At 45.7% G+C, this 24,105-nt stretch overlaps 1 protein-coding gene across 2 annotated transcripts in view; it reads right to left on the bottom strand.

Moving 5' to 3' along the window:
- The window catches only part of LOC143284272 (glycine receptor subunit alpha-4-like), a 273,405-nt gene that overhangs the window by 26,896 nt on the left and 222,404 nt on the right, over positions 1-24,105 (bottom strand). For both annotated transcript variants that reach the window (XM_076590961.1, XM_076590963.1), the window contains exons 4-7: positions 9,924-9,994; positions 8,161-8,228; positions 4,526-4,752; positions 1,783-1,865 (exon numbers count right to left, since the gene is read on the bottom strand). In XM_076590961.1, the coding sequence (XP_076447076.1) occupies positions 1,783-1,865; positions 4,526-4,752; positions 8,161-8,228; positions 9,924-9,994 (449 nt within the window). The remainder of the gene's footprint in view (positions 1-1,782; positions 1,866-4,525; positions 4,753-8,160; positions 8,229-9,923; positions 9,995-24,105) is intronic.

Here is a 24,105-nt window from a genome sequence, read left to right as displayed (position 1 = left end):
GCTGTGCTGTGCTGTGCTGTGTGTCCGGCTGTGCTGTGCTGTGTGTGTCTGGCTGTGCTGTGCTGTGTGTCCGGCTGTGCTGTGCGTGTCTGGCTGTGCTGTGCTGTGTGTCCGGCTGTGCTGTGCTGTGCTGTGCTTTGTGTGTCCGGCTGTGCTGTGCTGTGTGTCCGGCTGTGCTGTGTGTGTCTGGCTGTGCTGTGCTGTGTGTCCGGCTGTGCTGTGCTGTGCGTCCGGCTGTGCTGTGTGTGTCTGGCTGTGCTGTGCTGTGTGTCCGGCTGTGCTGTGCTGTGTGTCCGGCTGTACTGTACTGTGCTGTGCTGTGCTGTGCTGTGTGTGTCTGGCTGTGCTGTGCTGTGCTGTGCTGTGCTGTGCGTCCGGCTGTACTGTGCTGTGCTGTGCTGTGCTGTGTGTGTCTGGCTGGACGGCTGTGCAGTGCAGTGCAGTGCAGTGCTGTGCAGTGCAGTGCAGTGCTGTGCTGTGCAGTGCTGTGTGTGTCTGGCTGTGCGGCTGTGCTGTGCTGTGTTTGTTTTGCGTTGATTTTGGCGTTGCGTTGTGCTGTGCTGTGATGTGCTGCGTTGTCTTGCGTTGTGACGCGTGTTGTGCTTTTGCGTTGTGTTGTGTTGTGTTGTGTTGTGTTGTGTTGTGTTGTGTTGTGTTGTGCTGTGTTGTGTTGTGTTGTGTTGTGCTGTGTTGCGTTGCGTTGTGTTGTGTTGTGTTGTGTTGTGCTGTGTTGCGGTGTGTTGCGTTGTGTTGTATTGTGCTGTGCTATGTTGCGTTATGTTGCGTTGTGCTGCGTTGCGCTGCTTTAAGCTGTGCTGCGTTGTGTCAAAGTATGCTGCCTTGTGTTGTGTTGTGTTGTTTGCGTTGTGCTTTGCTGTGTGCTTTGCTTTGCTGTGATGAGTTGTGCTGTGCTATGCTGCGTTGTGTTATGTTGTGCTATACTGTGTTGCACTGTGTTGCTTGGCGATGCGTTGTGCTGTAGTTGTGTTCCGTCGTGCTGTTTTGCGTTGCGTTGCACTGAACTGTATTGAATCACATCGTTTTATGTGTCAAGTGCATGTTTCACCTTGACACACTTTCCATTGAACATACAGCAGCCCTGAAACTTTAACGCTCTCTCTCTCTCTCTCTCTCTCTCTCTCTCTCTCTCTGTGCACACACTAATGCACAAACACATGCACCTAACCCCTTTCCCCGCCCCTTCCAACCGAACACCCACCCACCCTTACTGGATCAAACAAATACAAAACAAATACAATCATTCAACACTGTCTGCTTTTTGCCTTTTGGGGGAATGGGAATACGATGACACACAGAGGAACAGAAAGAAAAGTAGAATACCCCCCCCCAACCCCTCACTACAACACACCTCTCTTTTTCGCACACGTATAACTATCGCGACATCACCAAAACACCACCGCAATTAGCGCGGAGAAGGATGAAGAAGAAGGAGAAGTAGAAGAAGAAGGGGATGAAGAAAGAGAAGAAGAAAAAGAAGATGAAGCTGAAGAAGAAGAAGGAGATGAAGAAGGAGAAGAAGGAGAAGAAGAAGGAGAAGGAGAAGAAGAAGAAGGATGACAACTACTGTAGCGGCTGAAACCTCGTTCCAGGATATAAACAACACAGACAACAACAACAACAATTACAACAGACATCAGCAACACCATATCTGTTGTTTTGTAAACAAAACACATCATGTTACACACACACGCACAGACACACACGCATGCATACACACACACACACACACACACACACACACACACACAGTTCAACACTCACAGCTCTGTATCCACATAGGGCAGTCCTGTGAGTCCAGGGGATACTTGATCAGGTCCATGCGGCAGTTCAGCGTCAGAGAAAGCCTGCAACACCACCACTGTCAATGTCCTACATTCAGTGTGAAACCACCACTGTCAACGTCCTACATTCAGTGTGAAACCACCACTGTCAACGTCCTACATTCAGTGTGAAACCACCACTGTCAACGTCCAACATTCACTGTGAAACCACCACTGTCAACGCCAGACATTCACTGTGAAACCACTACTGTCAGCGTCCTACATTCACTGTGAAACCACCACTGTCAACGTCCTACATTCAGTGTGAAACCACCACTGTCAACGTCCACCATTCACTGTGAAACCACCACTGTCAGCGTCCTACATTCACTGTGAAACCACCACTATCAACGCCATACATTCACTGTGAAACCACCACTATCAACGCCATACATTCACTGTGAAACTACTACTGTCAACGTCCAACATTCACTGTGAAACCACCACTGACAACGTCCAACATTCACTGTGAAACCACTACTGTCAACGTCCTACATTCACTGTGAAACCACCACTGTCAACGCCATACATTCACTGTGAAACCACCACTATCAACGCCATACATTCACTGTGAAACTACTACTGTCAACGTCATACATTCACTGTGAAACCACTACTGTCAACGTCCAACATTCACTGTGAAACCACTACTGTCAACGCCATACATTCACTGTGAAACCACTACTGTCAACGCCATACATTCACTGTCAAACCACCACTGACAACATCCTACATTCACTGTGAAACCACCACTGTCAACGCCATACATTCACTGTGAAACCACCACTGTCAACGCCATACATTCACTGTGAAACCACTACTGTCAACGTCCAACATTCACTGTGAAACCACCACTGTCAACGCCAAACATTCACTGTGAAACCACCACTGTCAACGTCCAACATTCACTGTGGAACCACCACTGACAACATCCAACATTCACTGTGAAACCACCACTGTCAACGTCATACATTCACTGTCAAACCGCTACTGTCAAAGCCAGACATTCACTGTCAAACCGCCACTGTCAACGTCCTACATTCACTGTCAAACCGCCACTGTCAACGCCAGACATTCACTGTCAAACCACCACTGTCAACGCCAGACATTCACTGTCAAACCGCCACTGTCAACGTCCTACGTTCACTGTCAAACCACCACTGTCAACGTCCTACATTCACTGTGAAACCACTACTGTCAACGTCCTATATTCACTGTGAAACCACTACTGTCTACACCATACATTCACTGTGAAACGACTACTGTCAACGCCATACATTCATTGTGAAACCACCACTGTGAACGTCCTGCATTCACTGTAGAACTGCCATTGTCAACGCCATACATTCACTGTAAAACCGCCACTGTCACCGTCGTTCATTCACTGTAAAACCGCCACTGTCAACATCCTACATTCACTGTAAAAAGCCTGCCGCACCACCACTGTCAACGTCCTACACTCAATGTAAAAAGCCTGCCACACCACCACTGTCAACGTCCTACACTCAATGTAAAAAGCCTGCCACACCACCACTGTCAACGTCCTACATTCACTGTAAAAAGCCTGCCACACCACCACTGTCAACGTCCTTTACTCACTGTAAAAAGCCTGCCACACCACCACTGTCAACGTCCTACACTCAATGTAAAAAGCCTGCCACACCACCACTGTCAACGTCCTACACTCAATGTAAAAAGCCTGCCACACCACCACTGTCAACTTCCTACACTCAATGCAAAAATCCTGCCACACCACCACTGTCAACGTCCTACACTCAATGTAAAAAGCCTGCCACACCACCACTGTCAACGTCCTACACTCAATGTAAAAAGCCTGCCACACCACCACTGTCAACGTCCTACACTCAATGTAAAAAGCCTGCCACACCACCACTGTCAACGTCCTACACTCAATGTAAAAAGCCTGCCACACCACCACTGTCAACTTCCTACACTCAATGCAAAAATCCTGCCACACCACCACTGTCAACATCCTACATTCACTGTAAAAAAGCCTGCCACACCACCACTGTCAACTTCCTACATTCACTGTAAAAAGCCTGCCACACCACCACTGTCAACATCCTACATTCACTGTAAAAAAGCCTGCCACACCACCACTGTCAACATCCTACATTCACTGTAAAAAGCCTGCCACACCACCACTGTCAACATCCTACATTCACTGTAAAAAAGCCTGCCACACCACCACTGTCAACATCCTACATTCACTGTAAAAAGCCTGCCACACCACCACTGTCAACATCCTACATTCACTGTAAAAAAGCCTGCCACACCACCACTGTCAACATCCTACATTCACTGTAAAAAAGCCTGCCACACCACCACTGTCAACGTCCTACACTCAATGTAAAAAGCCTGCCACACCACCACTGTCAACTTCCTACATTCACTGTAAAAAGCCTGCCACACCACCACTGTCAACATCCTATATTCACTGTAAAAAAACCTGCCACACCACCACTGTCAACATCCTACATTCACTGTAAAAAAGCCTGCCACACCACCACTGTCAACATCCTACATTCACTGTAAAAAGCCTGCCACACCACCACTGTCAACATCCTACATTCACTGTAAAAAGCCTGCCACACCATCACCGTGAACATCCTACATTCACTAAAAGAAAACAAACACACACCCAAACAGACCAGCCACCCCACCTGACGCTGTAGACCACCCTGCCCCCCGGGTACAGGTGCATGTACTTGTTGGGCACGGTGACGTCATGGAAGGAGGCGCTCTTCTCGTTCCGGAAGTAGACGTCGGGCACCCAGACGTCGTCCATCATCTTGGAGTCCACCTCCAGCCATTTCAGGTCGGACACGTTCCCGAAGTTGAGCCGGGCATCGAACCACTCCTGGGTCAGGAACAGCTCCACGGAGTAGTCCTGGGCATGGACATTGGTGGTGAGATGTTAGTGTCCATGTCAGGCATAGACATTGGTGGTGAGATGGAGTGATGGAGTGATGGCCTAGAGGTAACGCGTCCGCCTAGGAAGCGAGAGAATCTGAGCGCGCTGGTTCGAATCACGGTTCAGCCGCCGATATTTTCTCCCCCTCCACTAGACCTTGAGTGGTGGTCTGGACGCTAAACCGAGGTCCCGTGTGCAGCATGCACTTAGCGCACGTAAAAGAACCCACGGCAACAAAAGGGTTGTTCCTGGCAAAATTCGGTCGAAAAATCCACATCGATAGGAAAAACAAATAAAACTGCATGCAGAAAAAAATACAAAAAAAATGGGTGGCGCTGTAATACTCGCTCTTCCTGGGGAGAGCAACCCGAATTTCACACAGAGAAATCTGTTGTGATAAAAAGAAATACAAATACAAATAGATGTTAGCGTCTGTGTCCAGCATAGACATTGGTGGTGAGATGTTAGCGTCTGTGTCCAGCATAGACATTGGTGGTGAGATGTTAGTGTCCATGTCCGGCATAGACATTGGTGGTGAGATGTTAGTGTCTGTGTCCGGCATAGACACTGGTGGTGAGATGCTAGTGTCTGTGTCCGGCATAGACATTAGTGGTGAGATGTTAGCGTCTGTGTCCGGCATAGACATTGGTGGTGAGATGTTAGTGTCTGTGTCAGGCATAGACATTGGTGGTGAGATGTTAGCGGTTGTGTCCGGAATAGACATTGGTAATGAGATGCTAGCGCCTGCGTTCGGCATAGACATTGGTGGTGAGATGTTAGTGTCCATGTCCGGCATAGACATTGGTGGTGAGATGTTAGTGTCTGTGTCCGGCATAGACACTGGTGGTGAGATGTTAGTGTCTGTGTCCGGCATAGACATTGTGGTGAGATGTTAGCGTCTGTGTCCGGCATAGACATTAGTGGTGAGATGTTAGTGTCTGTGTCCGGCATAGACATTGGTGATAGATGTTAGCGTTTGTGTCAGGCATAGACATTGGTAATGAGATGCTAGCGCCTGCGTTCGGCATAGACATTGGTGGTGAGATGTTAGTGTCCATGTCCGGCATAGACATTGGTGGTGAGATGTTAGTGTCTGTGTCCGGCATAGACATTGGTGGTGAGATGTTAGTGTCTGTGTCCGGCATAGACATTAGTGGTGAGATGTTAGCGTCTGTGTCCGGCATAGACATTGGTGGTGAGATGTTAGTGTCTGTGTCCGGCATAGATATTAGTGGTGAGATGTTAGCGTCTGTGTCAGGCATAGACATTGGTGGTGAGATGTTAGTGTCTGTGTCAGGCATAGACATTGGTGGTGAGATGTTAGCGCCTGCGTCCGGCATAGACACTGGTGGCGAGATGTTAGTGTCCTGTCCGCCGTGGACATAGGTGATAAGATGTTAGCGTTTGTGTCAGGCATAGACATTGGTGGCGAGATGTTAGCGTCTGTGTCAGGCATAGACATTGGTGGTGAGATGTTAGTGTCCATGTCAGGCATAGACATTGGTGGTGAAATGTTAGTGTATGTGTCAGGCATAGACATTGGTGGTGAGATGTTAGTGTCCATGTCAGGCATAGACATTGGTGGTGAGATGTTAGTGTCTGTGTCAGGCATAGACATTGGTGGTGAGATGTTAGCGTCTATGTCAGGCATGGACCTCTGTTTATCGTCTCATCTAAATGACTAGAATGGGTCTAATGCCCAATTTTATATAAATTTAGTGACTGCAAATGAGCGTATAAGTATCATATAAATCTAGTGACTGTATATATGTCCAGTACCACATAAATCAAGTGATTAAATATTCCAATATTATATAAAACTTGTGATTCCATATGTCCAATATCATGTTAATCTGATGATTGAAAATGTCCAATACCATACGAACCTAGTGGCTGAATATGTCAATATCATATATATATATATATATATGTCCAGTACTACATAAATCAAGTGATTAAATATTCCAATATTATATAAAACTTGTGATTCCATATGTCCAATATCATGTTAATCTGATGATTGAAAATGTCCAATACCATACGAACCTAGTGGCTGAATATGTCAATATCATATATATATATGTCCAGTACTACATAAATCAAGTGATTAAATATTCCAATATTATATAAAACTTGTGATTCCGTATGTCCAATATCATGTTAATCTGGTGATTGAATATGTCCAATACCATACGAACCTAGTGGCTGAATATGTCAATATCATATATATATATATGTCCAGTACTACATAAATCAAGTGATTAAATATTCCAATATTATATAAAACTTGTGATTCCGTATGTCCAATATCATGTTAATCTGATGATTGAAAATGTCCAATACCATACGAACCTAGTGGCTGAATATGTCAATATCATATATATATATATATATATATATATATATATATATATATATATATATATGTCCAGTACTACATAAATCAAGTGATTAAATATTCCAATATTATATAAAACTTGTGATTCCGTATGTCCAATATCATGTTAATCTGATGATTGAAAATGCAATCAACACTGGCCGCCAAGGATCCAGACATCCTCCTGTCAGTCATGAAAGTGCTTTTTGCAGCAAAACAAAGGAACTTAACTTTGAGTAAATGTTTTCTTCGTGAAAAGATTCATGCCAAAAATAACTGAACATGATTAATATGGGTGCCAAAAGTGAAAAAAGACTTCAACTACAGAACCAAACCATGTAAAAAGTTCTAATAATGTTGAGCACCAAGAGTGAGAAGGCCCTTCTAAAGCACCCTAGGCAAGTTATTGCAGAATCGTCAGCTGACAACGTGCTGTTGATTCATGCTGACAATACCAAGCTCGATACCTACAATATTCAGACAGAGAAGCAGTGAAACAGATCGGCAGACAGACAGACAGACAAACGCACAGACGCAGAAATGAAAACAATATTTTGACAGTGACACATGACAATATATATATATATATATATATATAGAGAGAGAGAGAGAGAGAGAGAGAGAGAGTTTGTGTGTGTTTGTGTGCGCGAGCGTGTGCGTGCGTGCGTGCGTGTTTGTGTGTGTGTGCTTGTATGTGTGCGTGCCAGTGTGTGTGTGTGTGTGTGTGTGTGTGTGTGTGTGTGTGTGTGTGTGTGTGTGTGTGTGTGTGTGTGTGTGCTGGCATGCTGTTTATGTTTTGTACCGAGTGACAAATACGTAAATAGAATACTTTATTATATCCAAAGTGAAATTAAACTGTGGTGTAAGACACTTCTTTCTTGTTTAGAACACTGCATACTAGAAAGAGAGGGGGAAGAAAACAGAAATACAGTTAAAGAAAAAAGAAGAAAGAAAGAAAAGCTGCCACACGCAGGCTATTCAGTGTCCGTAAAGGCTGAATCTCTCACCATCTTGGTTTCGCTGACGCTGTCAAAACTGAGCAGGTGGATCTTGATGGTGACGTTAGTGGCCACATCTGCAACAACGACGACCACAGTTTACACGTTGGCGTGTGTGCAACAATCCTTCTCCGTTCTTCTAGGTTAATCTCCGACCCCCTCATCCCCCCCCCCTCCCGACCCCCCCCCCCTCCCCCAGTGTTCTCTCCCTCGCTCCACGCATCTCACTCACACTCTCGCTTGTGTGCGGGGGCAAAATTTGTCAAAGTTTATATATAAACTTGTCAGTTGTTTTTGTCGGGCTGTCAATCTTTTGTCTAATCTCCTCGGGGATTAAAGCTCCATTTGTTTCTCTCTAACAGTGTGTGTGTTTGTGCTTTGTGTGTGTGTGTGTGTGTGTGTGTGTGTGTGTGTGTGTGTGTGTGTGTGTGTGTGTGTGTGTGTGCGTGCGTGAGCGTGTACCTTCGCGCACGTGCCTCCCTCTGCTGAATCTCTCTCCTCTTCGCCCCTTCCTGTTTTCTCTGTGTTTGTTTGGGGGGAGGTTAAAACGGCGAAGGGAGAGGTTTGGGCCCCGCCCCCCTATGCCAAGCCCTGGACACAGTGGATATGAATTCACTGCCCCCCTATGCCCAGCCCGGACACAGTGGATGTGAATTCACTGCCCTCCTATGCCAAGCCCTAGACACAATGGATGTGAATTCACTGCCCTCCTATGCCGAGCCCTAGACACAGTGGATATGAATTCACTGCCCCCCTATGCCAATCCCTAGACACAGTGGATGTGAATTCACTGCCCCCCTATGCCAAGCCCTAGACACAGTGGATATGAATTCACTGCCCCCCTATGCCAAGCCCTACACACAGTGGATATGAATTCACTGCCCCCCTATGCCAAGCCCTAGACACAGTGGATGTGAATTCACTGCCCTCCTATGCCAAGCCCTAGACACAATGGATGTGAATTCACTGCCCTCCTATGCCGAGCCCTAGACACAGTGGATATGAATTCACTGCCTTCCTATGCCAAGCCCTAGACACAGTGGATATAAATTCACTGCTTCCCTATGCCAAGCCCTAGACACAGTGGATATGAATTCACTGCCTCCCTATGCCCAGCCCTATGCACAGTGGATATGAATTCACTGCCTCCCTATGCCCAGCCCTGACACAGTGGATATGAATTCACTGCCCCACTATGCCAAGCCTAGACACAGTGGATGTGAATTCACTGCCTTCCTATACCGAGCCCTTGACACAGTGGATGTGAATTCACTGCCCTCCTATGCCGAGCCCTAGACACAGTGGATGTGAATTCACTGCCTTCCTATACCGAGCCCTGGACACAGTGGATGTGAATTCACTGCCCTCCTATGCCGAGCCCTATACACAGTGGATGTGAATTCACTGCCCTCCTATGCCGAGCCCTATACACAGTGGATATGAATTCACTGCCCCCCTATGCCAAGCCTAGACACAGTGGATGTGAATTCACTGCCTTCCTATACCGAGCCCTAGACACAGTGGATGTGAATTCACTGCCCTCCTATGCCGAGCCCTGGACTCAGTGGATGTGAATTCACTGCCTTCCTATACCGAGCCCTAGACACAGTGGGTGTGAAATCACTGCCTTCCTATGCCGAGAGCTAGACACAGTGGATGTGAATTTACTGCCTTCCTATGTCCAGCCGTAGACGCAGTGCCCTGATGGCCGTAAAACAGTTGTGAGAACTTTAACTATTTCGTGACCGAAACACCAGACGAACAGCACTCACTCTTTTCGTAGTCAGGCGGAACCCGGGCGTCGTACTTATCCTTGTCCAGCATAGAATTCAACAGGCTCAGTCTGCACAACACAACACAACACAGCATTAAACCAGCTCTCCTGATAGAATAATTTCAAAGTATTCGACAGGCTAAGTCGTGCAGAACACAGCATTAAAATCAGAGGTCTCATGACAAAATAATTTCAAAGTATTCGGCAGGCTCAAATTTTTAAACACAACACAGCATTAAATCAGAGCAAGTCTCTCGACAGAATAATTTCAAAGGTGTTCAGCAGGCTCAGTCATGCACATCGCAGCATTAAATGAGAGCTCTCACACCAAACAGAACAATTTCAAACTGTACTCTCAAGAAACAAACAAACAAAAAACAAAACAAAACAAAAAAAAACCAAAACCCCAAACAAACAAATATGCTGACGCACAGAATTTCTGCTTTCAGCTTCCTCCGAACACGGTGAACCGAAGACTGACGAGAAATGAGTTCAATGCAACGTTTTCTGCATTCACCATGACAACGGATATCGCGCTGAACACGCGCGTAGACAAACTCAAGTGTTCATGCACACACACTTTCAGTTTCAGTTTCAAGGAGGTGTCAAAGCGTGCGGACTGATCCACATACGCTGCACCACAACTGCTGAAAAAAAAGCATATGCATGATGTCACGGCTCGTAGCATTCATTTGTGCGTGTGTTCGTCTCCTTTCCCCTCCTCTCCCCTCTTCTCCCCTTCCTCTCCCTTTCTCCTCTCCCTTTCTCCCTCTTCTCTCTCCCCCTTTGTGCTCTATCGTTCTCTTGTGTGCTCAGTTCTGTTCCGAACTGAAGCACGTGAATCTGTCGTGATGTGTGTCTGACATGTCCTTAGTCCTTCTCACTCTGAACTCTTGAGATGAGTTCGGAGTTAACGTCGTTGTAAAGGAAGAGTTTTGCTTGGCCTTTGGTGCCGAGCTTTGGAAGGAGAAGGGTCGCCGTTCCAGCAAGTGAGCTGCTGGGTGCCCTCTTGGACAGTCGTGGGGCTTGATTCTTGTGTGACCCCCTTCTGCCTCTGTGTGGATCTATGTTTCGTGTTCTCTCCTGGGCCAGTGGTGAGCCCGATTCCCGCCTGGTGACAGGTGAGGGGGGAGTTGTATAGTTAGTTTGTCCTCGTGGTGTTAGTGCCGTAACTTGTGACATTTGGTTGTATTTTTGGGATTGTTTTAACGGGAATCTTTTAAATCCAGTATTCTTTTATTTCTAAATATTTTGGGATAATTGATAAGGTTGTGATTAGGGTTGTTTTGCTATGTATTCAGCTCGAGTTGTTTCTGATTCATTTCCTTTGTGAACTGTGTCCAACTGCAGCCTAAGATTTCAAAAACGTTTGTGTGGTATTTGAAATGTGATTGGTAGATTGCAATGTTGGCTCATTGAGTTTTGTTTCGGTAGTTTGAAACCACAAGGATAGATAACGACATTTTTGTCATTTAGGGTAAATGTCTCTTTCGGATTTCATGCGAGTTTAACTCCTTCAATACTGGATAAATCATAAACATTTCATGTACTTTTGGCGTTCGTAGCATTGTGTGAAATTGACTGTATATGATAAGATAACCAATTATTTCCTTAGTGCATTCCGTATCATTCCAGGAAGGGGGGGGGGGGGGGTACTCTTTCATAATGTTAGAGTGTAATCTACAGAGATATGGGAGTTGTTACAGATTTGTTCCCTGTGATTCTTCCTGTTCTCCCTGACTGCCACCCCAACGGGACTCCAGGATCCACTTTTTCGTCATTCCACTTCGTCCCTGTCTGTTCCAAACTCCTCACTCCCACTCCTTTCCCCGACCCCAATATTTTCCAACGCCCTCGGCCACAGTCCCTCCTCCCGTTTCCACCCCCTCCGTTTCTGCTAGCGTACGACTGAAGCCAGTTCAGTGATGCTGTCCTTCAACAGATGAACGTGATTTTGGTTCAAGTGAACTGACATTTTGTTTTTCTTTTGCGTAGATCTGTGCTGCTGTTATTAGGGCTTACTGTGTCTTGATCAAGCTGCTACGATGTAACTAAAGAGTGTTGCTGTAGTAAAGTGTTTCAATTTGTGTGTCTGGACCAGTGTACAACAGTAAAGAATTGAGCTGATTTATCTATGTCTCTGTGTTTTGTGTTGTCGGGGTGTGTGTTAGTCTGGGAAGGTGCGGGGGGTTCATGGGCAACCCCTTATGGGTTGTGACACATGACTTCCGCTTAAAACAACCTGCTGGACAGGACTTGAAAGCCAACCTGCGGTCTTTGTATAAAACATTGACATAAACAAAAAGAATTCCATATAATAAAGTAATCGGTGAATACATTAAAATATAACATTCTCTCTCCCCCCCCCTCCCCTCACACACACGCACGCACGCACGCACGCGCACACACACACACACACACTCACCGAATGCGGCACTCTCACTGAATACACATTCATATCATACACAATTATAAAAGACATTCTATTGAACCTGTCACCTTGACGACTCTTTCTGCCCATTTGCTGCGGTGCAGAGGCATTCTTTTATGCAGGAATGAACGTGTACGTAAACGTGTGTGTGTGTGTGTGCGGGTTAGTGGGCGCGCGCGCATAAGAAAAAGGGAGAAGGGGGCTGATTACTTTCAACTGAAACTCATTCTCATTCTGTCCGTTTGCAACAAGCAAACATAAAATCTCCACTGGGATGCGGTCCATGCACCGTACCTTTGTGAAACTCCTCTCTCTCTCTCTCTCTCTCTCTCTCTCTCTCTCTCTCTCTCTCTCTCTCTCTGTGAGGCCTCAAGAACTCCACTCCCTGTCTGAGGTCGCTTGAAGCTTTCCTACAAATCTCTCAGAGGACCCAAATGTCGGGAGAAAACAGAAAACGAGTCAAGATATGGGCCCTACGTTTTACTGGAGAAGAGAGAGAGAGAGAGAGACAGAGAGAGACAGACAGAGGACACGAAGACAAGGGAGAAAATATCGTCAGCAGTATTTCGATAGTTCTCTCCCTTCTTCCCCCCCCCCCCCCCACCGCCTCCCTCATTTGCATTGGTAATGCAGGTCCAGCAGGTCAGATAGCCACTGGTGTGTTTCCTCCTGGTGTGTCCCATTCCCGACCTCCCATCCTCCCTTCGCAAATACCACTCTGCAGTCTTCCTATTTTCTGACAAAACAGCATATTCATCTTATTCATTTATTCATGCTGTTTCTTATAAATATACGTCCTCAAGTCGTCTTTCTTGAACAAGTCCTACACGGCCTCTTGATATATTGTTTGTTTGTTTATCTTTGCAAGAAGTTGCATGGGGTGTGTGTGTGTGTGTGTGCGTGTGTACGTGCGTGCGCGCATTAAGATTGTTTTTTGGACAGGTTATAATTTGTTGATTACCCATTTCATTAACTCTTTTGTTCCTTATAGAACCTGATTAATGACAACGTCCACTTTTGTTGCGAAAGCAGCGATGAAACCCTCAAATGTTGATTTTTTTGTTCTTCCTCTTGCTTGTGGCAATGCTACATGTCTCCAGAGCTTTGTGTGACAATGTAGCATGTCGATCTCCACACCTTTGTGTGACAATGTAGCATGTCAGTCTCCACAGCTTTGTGTGACAATGTAGCATGTCAGTCTCCACAGCCTTGTGTGACAATGTAGCATGTCGGTCTCCACAGCTTTGTGTGACAATGTAGCATGTCAGTCTCCACATTTTTGTGTGACAATGTAGCATGTCAGTCTCCACATTTTTGTGTGACAATGTAACATGTCAGTCTCCACAGCTTTGTGTGACAATGTAGCATGTCAGTCTCCACAGCTTTGTGTGACAATGTAGCATGTCGGTCTCCACAGCTTTGTGTGACAATGTAGCAAGTCAGTCTCCACAGCTTTGTGTGACAATGTAGCATGTCAGTCTCCACAGCTTTGTGTGACAATGTAGCAAGTGTCTCCACAGCTTTGTGTGACAATGTAGCATGTCAGTCTCCACAGCTCTGTGTGACAATGTAGCATGTCAGTCTCCACATTTTTGTGTGACAATGTAGCATGTCAGTCTCCACAGCTTTGTGTGACAATGTAGCATGACAGTCTCCACAGCTTTGTGTGACAATGTAGCATGTCAGTCTCCACAGCTTTGTGTGACAATGTAAAATGTCAGTCTCCACAGCTCTGTGTGACAATGTAGCAAGTCAGTCACCACAGCTTTGTGTGACAATATAGCATGTCAGTCTCCACAGCTTTGTGTGACAATGTAGCAAGTCAGTCACCACAGCTTTGTGTGACAATGTAGCATGTCAGTCTCCACAGCTTTGTGTGACAATGTAACATGTCAGTCTCCACATTTTTGTGTGACAATGTAGCATGTAAGTCTCCACAGCTTTGTGTGACAATCGACATGCACCAAATTGCTCAGGATATAACATCTGAGTTCAGTACCCCCCAGCGCCCCCCCCCCCCTCCCACTCCTTTCCTCATCGGAGACTCTTTCACTTCCTAGCCACACGAGGATATCCACACACGCGCCAACACACACACAGCCCCCCCCCCCCCCCCCCCCCGCCCCCCCCCCCCCCCCACACACACACACGCACACCATCCGCAATTATTCTCAATCTACTCCTCAATGATTCCCACACTTTCTTGAATAATGTCACCAGGAGCTCCTGTGTGTGTGTCCACTTCAAACCACACACAGATGTAAAACACGAATCATGCAGGACGCTCCTCCTCTGGTCCTGACCCTGACAGTGCAGTGGATGCTGTGTCATCAAGCTGTGGATTTTCAGTCTCCCCTTTCCATTGCGGATATGTAGACAGGTTCTCGGTGTGTTTTGCCAGTAGCAGTGCAGATTCGAGGCATGCTTCAGCAAAACAGCAGTCACTTAACTCTCTCCATACGAACGGCGAAAGAGACGACGTTAACAGCGTTTCGCCCCAATTACCATCATCAAAATATTGCAAGCGGAAGGCGCTTATACTGAAGAGGTGAATGTTGACAAAGAATACCACAATTCTGACGACGGAAGCTAAAGGTTGGGTCATTCAGACACCCACTGGACATCCGAGGGGTCTGTGTAGAGGAGAAGAGAGGACTGGCCGTACTGAGTCAGTTAAACCGTTCCTCATGATCTTTCCCTCTGCCAACATCAGCACAGCTGCTCCGGCTCTCTCCTCCCTTCACCTGTGCACACACTGACACGTCGTGGTATTGATTTGGGGTGCACGGGTTCCCAGATAAATTGGAATTACGACTAAATTAATTGAAAAAAGAAAGAAGGGCAGAAGTAGTCTTCTTCGTTGGTGGGCTGCAACTTTTCCTACACGAGTGGGCTTTTACGTGTTTTGATGGAGAGACTGGCTACCTGTATGATCAATTCAATGACTCGATCATCCCCCTTTCTTCTCTGGATTAAATAAACCCTTTTTGTTATAACAAGCAGCGACAACTCTGCACAGCCTCCAATAAAACTTAACTCCGCATTGTAATGTGACATTATCGTTTCCAAAGCTGGAAAGAAATGTTGCCTGAAGTCTCGAGATGACTGGAAACAAAATGCCTTCTGTTCGGCAAAAATCACTACAGACGCCGAAGAAGAAATTCGCGGTCCAGCACACTTTGGGATAACTGGTAGTGACTCATCTTCAGAGGATGGAGTGACAGTAGACACACACCACATTGCCCGGGATGTGTAGGTACTCATTCTAGAACACCTCCACTATCCCTCCACCTTAACCCGGATCGAAACACACACACACACACACACACACACACACAGCCACACACACACACACACACACACACACACACAGAATTTCCATTCTATTCCTTAATGTTTCCCAGACCTCAGTAATAATGTCTCCCAAAGCTCCTGTTAGTTGGAATACTTTGAACCGCACTAGATTTACACTAGCAGTTGCCTCCCTTCCTGTTCCCCTGGCTGTGTACCCGGTGTAGTATACCAGATTGTCTCCTACCTGGAAACGTCCCCCGTTCATAATGTCCCCTGCGGACATTGTTAGCGGCCAAAATGTCCCCCCTAAGCCTGAAAATCTCCTCCCCATGTATCCCGTAACGTCCCCTTTGTCAAAATTGGAATATATTCCCTGAGTTTTCCCTGTCTTTCTGTCAGCGTGATAATGCCACTGGGTAAAATATCTGAACATGCCTCAGTTGACAAAACTGAAGATATATGGGAGAGAGACAGAGACAGACAGAGAGAGGGACAGACAGAAAGAGAGACATGTGTGTATATGTGTTAGTGACTTGAAAATATTGAAATAGCAGTATGAAAACAAATGACATTTCACGGACATAAACTTTTAAGAGAGAAACAAACATGTGGTGTAACAAAATGTTCATGTCCTCAATAAAACAATGTTTGCCACGTCAGACCACAAAATAAAATGACAATTGTAAAAACAAAAAAACAAAAAAAACATACAACAACTAAAAAATATGAATTGCCTGTGTGGTGCAACGTATTGTGTAGAGGCCAGCAGTTCAGCGAAATACTCTTTTCTCGACTTTTTTTCTTTGTTCTGCATCCCTGATGGCATTTGGGTAAATATACCGACCTTTTTTCCAGTATGAAACCACATGGGCATAGTTTTCACCACACACACACACACACACACACACGCACACGTGCACGCGTGCACACACACCGCGCGCTCGCAGATGTAGCAAATATTCCGTTGGAGAAAAGCTGGGGGCGTGAGGAGGGGGGCAAGGTGGTGGCGAGGGGCATTTTCCGCGAAGGGGACGTTTCGGGATATAAGGGGGTGACATTGGGGTGACATTGGGGTGACATTTTAAGGATAAGGGGACATTTCAAAACGAGGCTAAAACGCAAAACAGGGGACGATTTGACCACTGAAAATGTCCGCATGGAACATTATGAACGATGAGAAAGTCCCCGGGGGACATTTCCAGCGGTCAAATTATCCCCCGGGGACGTTTCGGGGTGGGGGACAGTCTGGGATGCTACACCGGTAGTGCAGCGGACGCTGTGCAATGAAGGCGTGGACGGATCAGTCTCCACAGAACAGTGGATAGATAGACATTCTTTGTTAGGCATCGGAATGTCGAAGATGGACTTTGGCGAAACGACTCGTTTTTGTGGACCAGCACACACAGACGTAAAAATCTATGGCAGGGTCAGCAACTTCTCAAGAAATTAATGAGTTCGAAATGTAAACTCCTTGCGAGGTTTCGTAGAGTTTTACTGGTAGAAACAATTCTTTGATTATAACCCAGCCATCGAAATTTAAAACAGGTATATGTGAAATACAGAACAGCAACAAGCTCTATGAACTGGAGTGTGATGAAGTGGAAAAACACGGAATTCAAACGAATAACTGAACACAGTGAAGGACGTTAAGAGACCATGAACAAACGCACAACTGTTAGCTGGCTTCACAGTGTTAACAGAGCGCCACTTCCTCACTTCAGTTTATCCTCTGTTCCTGTCCCCAGAAAAAACAAAACAAATATTGCTACACACACTTCACTCTGTTCCTCAGCTCACGCTGCAAAGCCAGTCCTTTATTTCCAGGAGGAAACATCGGTGTTCTGTCTGTCTGTCTCTCTGTCTGTCTTCCAGCCCCTCTATGTTGTGCTGTGCTCTGTTGTGTTTTGTTTTGTTGTGCTGTGCTGTGCTCTGTTCTGTTGTGTTTTGTTGTGCTGTGCTCTGTTTTGTTCTGTTGTGTTTTGTTGTGCTGTGCTCTGTTTTGTTGTGCTGTGCTCTGTTTTGTTGTGCTGTGCTGTGCTCTGTTCTGTTGTGTTTTGTTGTGCTGTGCTGTGCTCTGTTCTGTTGTGTTTTGTTGTGCTGTGCTCTGTTTTGTTTTGTTGTGCTGTGCTCTGTTTTGTTTTGTTGTGCTGTGCTCTGTTTTGTTTTGTTGTGCTGTGATCTGTTTTGTTGTGCTGTGCTCTGTTTTGTTTTGTTGTGCTGTGCTCTGTTTTGTTTTGTTGTGCTGTGCTCTGTTTTGTTTTGTTGTGCTGTGCTCTGTTTTGTTGTGCTGTGCTCTGTTTTGTTGTGCTGTGCTGTGTTTTGTTGTGTTGTGCTGTGTTCTGTTTTGTTTTGTTGTGCTGTGCTCTGTTTTGTTTTGTTGTGCTGTGTTCTGTTTTGTTGTGCTGTGTTCTGTTTTGTTGTGCTGTGCTGTGCTCTGTTCTGTTTTGTTGTGCTCTGTTCTGTTTTGTTGTGCTGTGTTCTGTTTTGTTGTGCTGTGCTGTGCTCTGTTCTGTTTTGTTGTGCTGTGTTCTGTTTTGTTGTGCTGTGTTCTGTTTTGTTGTGCTGTGCTGTGCTCTGTTCTGTTTTATTGTGCTGTGTTCTGTTTTGTTGTGCTGTGCTCTGTTGTGTTTTGTTGTGCTGTGTTCTGTTTTGTTTTGTTGTGCTCTCTTCTGTTATGTTTTGTTTTGTTGTGCTGTGTTCTGTTGTGTTTTGTTTTGTTGTGCTGTGCTCTGTTTTGTTTTGTTGTGCTCTCTTCTGTTTTGTTGTGCTGTGTTTTGTTTTGTTGTGCTGTGCTCTGTTTTGTTGTGCTGTGCTCTGTTTTGTTGTGCTGTGCTCTGTTCTGTTGTGCTGTGCTCTGTTGTGTTTTGTTGTGCTGTGTTCTGTTTTGTTTTGTTGTGCTGTGCTCTGTTCTGTTTTGTTGTGCTGTGCTCTGTTGTGTTCTGTTTTGTTGTGCTGTGCTCTGTTTTGTTGTGCTGTGCTCTGTTGTGTTTTGTTGTGCTGTAATCTGTTTTGTGCTGTGTTGTGTTTTGTTGTGCTGTGCTGTGTTGTGTTTTGTTGTGCTGTGCTGTGTTCTGTTTTGTTGTGCTGTGCTCTGTTTTGTTGTGCTGTGTTCTGTTTTGTTTTGTTGTGCTCTGTTGTGTTTTGTTTTGTTGTGCTCTGTTGTGTTTTGTTTTGTTGTGCTGTGCTCTGTTTTGTTGTGCTGTGTTCTGTTTTGTTGTGTTGTGCTGTGTTTTGTTTTGTTTTGTTGTGCTGTGTTTTGTTTTGTTTTGTTGTGCTGTGCTGTGCTGTGCTGTGCTCTGTTTTGTTGTGCTGTGATCTGTTTTGTTGTGCTGTGCTCTGTTTTGTTTTGTTGTGCTGTGCTCTGTTGTGTTTTGTTGTGCTGTGCTCTGTTTTGTTTTGTTGTGCTGTGCTCTGTTGTGTTTTGTTGTGCTGTGCTCTGTTCTGTTTTGTTGTGCTGTGCTGTGTTCTGTTTTGTTTTGTTGTGCTGTGCTCTGTTTTGTTGTGCTGTGCTGTGTTCTGTTTTGTTTTGTTGTGCTGTGTTCTGTTTTGTTGTGCTGTGTTCTGTTTTGTTGTGCTGTGCTCTGTTTTGTTTTGTTGTGCTGTGTTCTGTTTTGTTGTGCTGTGTTCTGTTTTGTTGTGCTGTGTTCTGTTTTGTTTTGTTGTGCTCTGTTTTGTTGTGCTGTGCTCTGTTTTGTTTTGTTGTGCTCTGTTCTGTTGTGTTTTGTTGTGCTGTGCTCTGTTCTGTTTTGTTTTGTTTTGTTGTGCTCTGTTCTGTTTTGTTTTGTTGTGTTGTGCTGTGCTCTGTTGTGTTTTGTTTTGTTGTGCTCTGTTTTGTTGTGCTGTGCTCTGTTGTGTTCTGTTTTGTTGTGCTGTGCTCTGTTCTGTTTTGTTGTGCTGTGCTCTGTTGTGTTTTGTTGTGCTGTGCTGTGTTGTGTTTTGTTGTGCTGTGCTGTGCTCTGTTGTGTTTTGTTGTGCTGTGCTCTGTTCTTTTCTATGCAAGCGCAAAGAAAGACAAACAAAGAAAAAAGGAAAGAAGACGAATTTCCATACAGGCAGATTCCGAAATAGACCATGCATATATCCTTGATAATGACCTCGGTCCCTGGCGGCAGCAGCTGTGGAACAACCCAATCAGAAGCGGACACATGTCACAGAGAGGTGGAACAGAGGTGAACTGGATATGGCCTCCTGCACGCGAGCAAATTATTGCTCTTGTTGCACAACGGGCAAAACTGCCCCAACGGATGTGTCCGCTGCATAGGCAATCATTATCATTATCACTATCATTATTACATACACCAAATTGCTAGGACACAGCAGACCAGAGTTTCCGGGGATATAACAGATGTCCTAAACTACTACAATCACTGAACGCTGCTATAACCTGCAGCTGTCAAACAATTCATGGGAAAATGCACACTGTATCTGCATTGCTTCATAACAAATCGCGGACCGGAAATCATTGGAATAGCCAATAAACACTGGTTTCCGAACGCGTTCTGTGGCTATCGACAAACAGCATATTGTCAGGAAGTAGCAGGTCAACCCAGGCCCCTCAAGTCATCAGCGTCCCTCACCCTGCCCCCCCCCCCCCCCAGGCCCCCCACCTCCCCCCCCAAAAAAGAGCACCACCCTGAATCTCCCTTCTGCCTTCACTTCCGTCATGTTTCCATGAGGTCCTGTCCGTCTGCCCACTTCAAATCACACAAGATGTAAAACGCGATTCACACACACACACACACACTCATCTCATCTCATCTATCCCTTGACCCGTGGGTGGGTCGTTGGGGCACCATGGATGACTGCCTGGTCAGCTCGCGCCACCTGCCTCGGTCCTCAGCGGCCCTTTGAGTTGTGGCAAATGGCAGGCCCGTCCACTCTTTGATGTTGTCCTCCCACCGCTTTCTCTGTCTGCCTCCTTCCTTGTACGGTACCCTGCAGGATGGTCTTGGCTAGGCCGTCTGATCGTGTGACGTGTCCATACCAGCGGAGCTTGCGTTCCTTCACTGTGGTTAGCAGGTCTTTGAATGGGCCAATGGCGTTTTGGACTCTTCTTTTCACTTCCTCATTTGTGATGTGGTCTTTGTATGTAATGTTCAGGATCTTGCGGAAGCATCTCATTTCCAGGGCCTGGATTCTTCTCTGGAGTTCTGCAGTGAGGGTCCAGGATTCGCAAGCGTATAGAAATATTGAGAAGATGAGGGAGCGCATTAGTCTGATTTTGGACGAGAGGGAGATCTTTTTGTCCTTCCATATAGTCTTCAATCGACTCAGTGCGGCAGTAGTCTGCGCGATTCTGGACAGGACCTCTGGTTTCGAACCCTCGTCTGACACACACACACACACATCCACAAATCTAAATCGATTCCTCAATGATTCCCAGACTTGCTTGACGTCTCCGGGAGCTCCTGTATGGCTGCCCGCTTCACATCACATAAGGTGTAAAACACGATACACACATGGCCTTCCCTTCCTCTGGCCCTGACCCTAGCTGTGCAGTGAGTGCTGTGTGTATCACCTAGCTGTGCAGTGAGTGCGGTGTGTATCACCTAGCTGTGCAGTGAGTGCAGTGAGTACTGTATCACCTAGCTGTGCAGTGAGTGCTGTGTGTATCACCTAGCTGTGCAGTGAGTGCAGTGTGTATCACCTAGCTGTGCAGTGAGTGCTGTATCACCTAGCTGTGCAGTGAGTGCAGTGAGTGCTGTATCACCTAGCTGTGCAGTGAGTGCTGTATCACCTAGCTGTGCAGTGAGTGCTGTATCACCTAGCTGTGTGCTGTATCACCTAGCTGTGCAGTGAGTGCAGTGAGTGCTGTGTGTATCACCTAGCAGTGCTGTGAGTGCTGTGTGTATCACCTAGCTGTGCAGTGAGTGCTGTATCACCTAGCTGTGCAGTGAGTGCTGTATCACCTAGCTGTGCAGTGAGTGCTGTATCACCTAGCTGTGCAGTGAGTGCTGTATCACCTAGCTGTGCAGTGAGTGCTGTATCACCTAGCTGTGCAGTGAGTGCTATATCACCTAGCTGTGTAACTTCAGTCTCTCTTTCCCATAACAGAAAAGAACAATAATTCCAGCTGGTGTTCTTTTGGCAATGGAATGTCAAAAGCATGTGTGTCGGTCTTTTCAGCGCTCCATGCCATCTGTTCGTTCCTCTTGATCTTTCTCTTTGTCAACATTATCACAGCTGCTCTCCCCTCTCTTCACCTGTGCACACGCTGACACATCGTGGTATTGATTCGAAGTCCACGGGTTTCCCCCGGCTGAATTGGATTCACGATAAAATTAATTGAAAAAGAAAGTATGGGAGAGATGGAGGGGGGTGGGGGTGGGGGTGGAGGGGACGTCATGGAAGCCAAAGTAGCGCCAGAACAGTGCATTCCGATTCATTCGGTTCGGACGACTTCCGATGCTCACGAAGCTTTTTGTGGACATGCATTCATATAAGGATGTCCCACAATGAAAAACTTTTATTGTTTACAGAACGTAAATGTCAACAGTTTCAAAACAAATTCGGACATTCTAAAAGCTCAAGCGGTGTTTCACGGTGGATGTTTTTTTTCGATCGATAATAATGCTTTCAAACGATTTGTTGCACGTGATGATCTCTGAGTCGCAACATTCGGCTTAAAGAATTGGCCTGAATCTCACGTAATGCAGTCTGCTGATTTCGCAGTTTAGATACAGACATGTTGCTATACTTACGTTGTCCGCATTTCCCATCCTTGGGTAATACCACTGCATGCAGCACAGTCTCCCCCACCTTTCATCCACACCACTCCCCATACGTTCCCAAAATTTGGCTCGGTTTAATGTGGGCCGGAGAAACATGGGTCTCCCCCTCTCCCAACAAATGTGTATGAATGCATGTATTCATGTGTGTGTTTGTGTGCGAGCGCGCGCGCGTACGTGCGTGTGCTTGCATGCGTGTGTACGTGTATGATTGTGTGTGTACGTGTTTGTGTGTGTGTGTCTGTGCGTACGTGCATGCGTGCGTGCGTGCAATTGTGTGTGCGCTCTCTCTCTCTCTCTCTCTCTCTCTCTCTCTCTCTCTCTCCTATAGGCCTCTCTCCCACTCTCTGGCTATTCAATCAACCAGATTATTCTGCACAGGAATAGATTCCATTCCCCATGGAGGCAGGGAGAGGGGAGGGGGGAAGAGAGGGGGGAGTGGTTGTTGCATGGTGGGAAAGGGAGGGGGCGGCAGGAGGGGAGGGGGGGAGGGGGGCAGTCTCCGTCCAGTTGCAACGTCATCCAGCAATGTGGCATGTGTCTGCTGTCACCCAAACGTGTAAAGCCAAAACCGTTATGAACTATTCTGAGGTGTGCTGGTTCGTAGGTACATTCATAGGCATTCTTGTCGCCCAGAACGAGTGGAAGACATTTTTTTCTCTCCTGTGATCTCTAGCTATCAGAGATAACTGACATTAGCTTCACACAAACGATGGAAAGTTGCGTCTTAAATAAAGCTCTACATTTTAACTATCGCTGCTTAAATTTTTTTTTTTTTTTTTAAATATATATCATGAATGCCGCAACGGGTTTTTTTTTTCGTCTTTTTCATTTTAATCAGATGAATAAAGATCCGTCAAGTCAGTCAGTCAGTTACAATGAGTTTATCATAAATTGTACACCCGTATGCAGAAAATCGTCAACTATCTCGACCAAAACCTAAAAAAAACAAGAGAGGCAAGGCCTTCAAGACTCACTTGTGATACACTTTAAAGAAAAAGCTAATCGTTAAAACGTGTTCTTTATTTGTTATTATAAAGCTTCGGGTTAAAAGAAAAGAAAAAAAAAGTCCTAACGGCAGATTCGAACCCCGCGTGTTCGGGTGAGAAGAAACTATCTTACCCATTACACTATCGGGGCTCTTTAGCTGACGTTAAAAAATATAATATTTAAACATGCTTTTTTAAAGGGCGATAAATCGATTGCGGTATTCGCAGTGAGAACGCTGTTTAAATCATATTATTCTGGTGTATCTTGGGCATTCAAAAAATCTTTAAGGGCAATAAAAAAAAAAAAAAATAAAAAAAAAAAAAAAAAAATAAAAATAAATTCTTTTTAAGTCCGCGGTAAAGGAGACGTGGCTATCGCCGCTGGTTACACTGCAACATTTAGGCGTTTTCTCTGGATCTAGATAGATGTACTAGTTTAGTTACACCCGGTTGACATGGTTAATTCAATTTCTCTTTTATGTTCATTCTAGTTTTAAAGATGATATGAAAATTGAGTATTTTGTTAAACTAATAACAAGTAGAGACAAGTACAAGTACTTCTAGACGTCGTATGAAGTGAAAAGGACTTCATTTTGAGAAAAGTCAAGGCTGGAAATTTTTACGTTTCATCAATTCAAGGGTATTAACTCTCATGGTTTATTATTTTAAACTGTGAATTCCGACTGATTCTGTGGATATTTTTATGGCAGTTTGGGGCATAATCCAGTAAGTGATGAG

The sequence above is a fragment of the Babylonia areolata genome, chromosome 7 (assembly GCF_041734735.1).
Source record: "Babylonia areolata isolate BAREFJ2019XMU chromosome 7, ASM4173473v1, whole genome shotgun sequence".
NCBI classification, from domain to species: Eukaryota; Metazoa; Mollusca; class Gastropoda; order Neogastropoda; family Buccinidae; genus Babylonia; species Babylonia areolata.
Note: the sequence above shows the minus strand (reverse complement) of the source record. Positions and strands in the feature narration are given on the sequence as shown.